The 4,469-nt window shown below is 41.8% G+C and overlaps 1 protein-coding gene across 4 annotated transcripts in view; it reads left to right on the top strand.

Moving 5' to 3' along the window:
• Nucleotides 1–4,469, top strand: part of DHFR (dihydrofolate reductase) — a 53,023-nt gene that overhangs the window by 45,603 nt on the left and 2,951 nt on the right. For 2 of the 4 annotated variants that reach the window (XR_002097275.1, XM_019516945.1), the window contains one exon: nt 2,813–2,897. Coding sequence is in view for 2 of the 4 variants with exons in the window: in XM_019516943.1 (XP_019372488.1) it covers nt 2,813–2,928 (116 nt within the window). In the remaining 2 variants the exon portion in view is untranslated. Of the gene's footprint in view, nt 1–2,812; nt 2,929–4,469 lie in introns of those variants that run through there. The other 2 variants (XM_019516943.1, XM_019516948.1) reach the window with 1 other exon arrangement.

Genomic DNA, 4,469 nt, shown 5'->3' on the forward strand with positions numbered 1-4,469 from the left:
CCCCCCCCCCCCCCCCCCCCCCCAAGACCCTGCCTGCCTGGCTGAGCTGCGCAGGGCCTGCTGCTTTCCTCTGCAGCTGCGGCACCTCTCAGGCAGCTCCCACCCTCTAGCAGCTCACCCAGGAGCTGCCCGGGCAGCACTGCAGCCGTGAAGGGAAGCACTGGGGCCTACACAGCTCAGGCAGGCAGTCGGGGGGGATTGGAAAATCAGGCTCTTCGTTGCTTTTTTTTTTCTTCAGTTGAATCTGCCTGCACGAGCTGCCCCCGGGTCACACAGCCCCTGAGCTGCATGGGACCCGATGCTTCCCTCCATGGTGGCAGCGGCCCCTGGGACTGCCCAGGCCAGGTGCCAGTGGGTGGGTGCTGCCTGGGGGCACCACCACCGCAGAGGGAAGCACTGGGGTCCCCTGCAGCTCAGGGACGATTTGGCCCACAGGCAGCTTGCCCCCCACCACTTCACCCCTTCAGCAGGAATGGCAGGTAAGCTCCAGCACCCCGTGCACTGTCCCCGCCGCCTGGGACCACCCGGGAACAGCTGGCTTGCCCCTGGGGCAGAGCAGCAAGGTGGCAGGAGGGTGGCTGTGTGTGCTGATGGTGGGGACGATGCACAGGGTGCTAGAAGCCTGCCAAGCCCGAGTATCTCTGATCACATAGGCTTCTAGCACCCTGTGCACCATTGCACTTTGTAGCAAACTGAAACACCTCGGATGGGCTTTACCTTGCTACATAACAAAGTCATTTAAAGCAGACTATGCCACCAAGCGTGTAAATAGCAATGCCATTAAAGTGGGGCAAAAGGGCAATTTTGTTGTGTGTACAAAGGGGCCTATAGACTACACAATTGTGATTATTTTCCATTAAAAAAGTAGAAAGTTCCTTGGGGAAGGTGTGGGTAGTGGCAGCACTGATTTATCTTCAGCCTTTAGTGCTCTTGCAAATATTGGCAAAATTTTCATTCAATTAAACAGGAACATGATTGACTCCTTTATCTGTGAAATGAAGCAGCTGTGTTTATGGAATTAGGTAAATTGGGTTAGTGAACCAGATTTGCTTTTGCACAAGCATGAAGTTAAGTGTTGTTTCTTCCTTCTCATGTTCCAAGTTATCGATATTTGCTTAAACACTAGAAGAACTCCAGTTCATTTTGATGGATGCCAGTGTTTGTGATTGAACATTTTCACTTTAAGGCATTTGCTCGTGATGGAGCTATTTCTCTAGAAACTCTGATTTCCCAGCAGCACCACCTGTTAAGTGCATTGTATTAAATTTGCATTAACAGGTTACCATGGGCAATTGTCAAAACAGTAGTTATTAGTAGGGGGTGAGGTGAATCACCTGTAGAGAAAAGCATTGTTCGTTGAGTAGATTAGGAGAAAAGGAAAAGAGTTGTAAACATTTTGATATGTATACCGTATCTAGGCAACAATGTAGCATTTCACAATGTACTTCAATGTCAGGAAATTCTGAAAGATTCCCTCCCCTCTCCCCCCACAGAAGCCTTGGACCAAATTCACCTTTGGTGTAACTCTAATTTGTTTGTTAGCAATGAATTTGATACAGTGGGTCTTTGCAGCCTTGGTCCTGCAAAAGCCAATAAACATTTTTTTTAAATTGATGTTTATTACTTAATATTCAGTGCACATTTTCACTCCACAAAGCAATCAAACACCACCAGAGTGGCTCTATGTCTTATGATAAATGTCTTGACAACTTGATCTCTGGAACTGCAATAACTAGTACAGGCTGGAAGCAAAGTTAAAAAGTTTAACAGTGTGAGTAATTAACCATTAAAGCAATTTACCTAGAGCAGTGGTTCTCAACCTTTTTAGATTCGAAGCACACCTGGCTTAGACTCAAGGCACCCATTGGGGAAAATGCCACTTGTTAGCCTTCCTCTGTTTCTTGACTGTGGAAAAATAATTGAGCAATTCCTATGTTGCAAAGACATCAGAAAGACCACAAGAGGTGAAAATGTTTTTGATAATACAGATTCCTGTCTGAAATCTCTGGGTTTATCTTGTGAATCATGTGCAGGTGTTTGCACACTCCAGCTGTACTTATTCCCTGGCATCCCACAACACCCTTAGAAAGATCACATGGACCCACAAGGTGCTGTAACATTCTGATTGAGAATTGCTAACCTAGGGAGATGGTGTTTTTTTAAATAAGGGACTGGATATCTTCCTAAAAAAGATGCTGAAATTGAAGCAGAATTTATGGGCTTCACACAAAAATTACTAGATGAGACTAAGTGATTGTAAGGATTCTTTTCAGCCTTAGATATCTCCAGACAGTTTGTGCTTTTCTAGCACCTTCAGGTGCCACTAAAACTCTAAGAATTCCTGTACACATGGGAATGGGATAGAGAAATTAAGTGACTTGTGTAATGTCAAGCTCTAAATCGAGCAGTCAGAAATAAAATCCTGGTGTCCTGGCTTCTTGTCCTATCTTTTACCTACAGTACTTAGAATAATGACTGTTTCACATGTAGATGTTGGATCTGAATTTGGTCTAGCAAGAGTACAGGGAATAAAAAATACTGTCACCCTAAAATACTGTTCTTTTCTGAAGTTTCACTGTAGATGTTCTGTGCAAAGTACTACAGATAAAAATGTGAAGAAAGAACACTGAAAAGTAGAATTTCAAATAAGATCTATTGCTTGATATTTGGGCATTCTTTTAAACATTTGACTGAAATATTTGCCAGTCAAACTTTATATTAATAATCTTCATGAACAAGAATAATCTCAGTGTTGCATAGTGATAGTCTTAAAAGACAGGAACTAATCAGTTTAAATCCTTTGTTTTTAAAGGCAGCAATGGAGAAGCCAATTAATCAGCGATTATTTGTGACAAGAATTTTGCATGAGTTTGAAAGTGACACATTTTTTCCAGAGATTGATTTAGAGAAATATAGACTTCTCCCAGAGTAAGTATCAAGATGCATGATAATACAATACTTATAAATCGCTCAAAAATTAAAGACTTTATAATTAATTGTGAATTGTTTTAAATCCTACTTAGGCTCTGATTACCTTGTAAGTTTTGAACATTAAAATGTTTTGATGTGAAAAAATACCAGAGATAATGTGCCATATCAACATAGGAAGATGGTTTAATTCCAAGTAATGAGTATACTAATGACATCCTTGTCCAATGTAATAGAACAAATTAAGATCCAATCCTAAAGCCAAAATGTCAGATTGCTCACATGAGTAAAGTTAAATGCATAAGCGCGTGCATGAGCATGTGTAAAACATTTGCAGCACCAGAGGGATATTTTTACTGCATTTGACAGAAAAACAAGCCTTATATTAATATGAATTTCTTAAGGCAAATGCCAAAGTTGAGCAGATAAGCCTACAAAGCAAAGTGGTAAATATGTTTTCTTTAGCAATATGGCCCTTATTCAGGAGAGCATTTAAGTATGTGCTTAATTTTAAAGCAAGGATTTTAAGCACTTTAATTCTGAAATGGAGCTGTAAGTTCTGGCTGTCAGCACCAACCATTGCATAGGGAGCTTACACAGTTATAAGCAAATACAAATAAAACTGAAAACAATTTTGGTTCCCCAAATGTTGCTAGCCAGCGCTACTCCAATGATCTGTAATACATTGTGCTGTAGCATAACTGCTGTAGTAACCACAATTAAAACCAATTATATAACAAAGGAACTGTTTGGCTAACCCTACAGAGCTGTAGATTTAAACTAGAGGGCAAAAGTACTCCATTTAAACTAAAGAGCTCTTTTAATCCCTCTGTAGGGCAGGAGATATAAACTATATACCCCACCCCATGCCTACAGGGGTTGCCACACACTAGGGATGCATGGGCAGTAGTTTAGACAACCACATTTCCTTGCTGAGAGAGTGTAGCGTAAAAACGGATCTGGGACTCGATAGGAACCCTCCTGGCTGACACAACCCAAATGTGTGCTGGCTCAGCTTAATGCTAATCCATATCCACATCCACTTCATTTCTACTGCTGATTGTATGGAACCATACAGGCTTCTTACAGGCCCTTTAGGAAAGCTAAAAAAGGTTAATAGCACCTTCTATCATTATGTTTTCTCCCATCTCCCAGCCCTGGATTCTCAGGTAAAGAAAGCAAAAACACCATAAGCCAAGTCTAAATATAACCTAGGTTCTTCAGATAGTGGCCTGAATAACAGAAATAGTACAGGCAGTCTTAATGTGAAGATTTATTTGCATATTACTGAAAGTCTCAGTTGTAGAAGAAACTACCATATTTACCTGAATTTAAGACAACCCTGAATTTAAGGTCCCCCCCCCAAGAATTAGAGTCTATATATGAAAGATTTATAAATCTAACTTATAGGTGTATAAAATCTAATTACCAAAGAGTTGTCTTAAATTCACCCCTCCCCCTGCCCCATTGCTGTAGCGGGGAAAGCAATGGCTGGGAGAAGATGGCGGGGGGTGTCAGGCAGCCCCCTTGCCCTCTGCCCC

Source organism: Gavialis gangeticus, unplaced genomic scaffold (assembly GCF_001723915.1).
Source record: "Gavialis gangeticus isolate Ggan-Ray unplaced genomic scaffold, GavGan_comp1, whole genome shotgun sequence".
NCBI lineage: Eukaryota > Metazoa > Chordata > Crocodylia > Gavialidae > Gavialis > Gavialis gangeticus.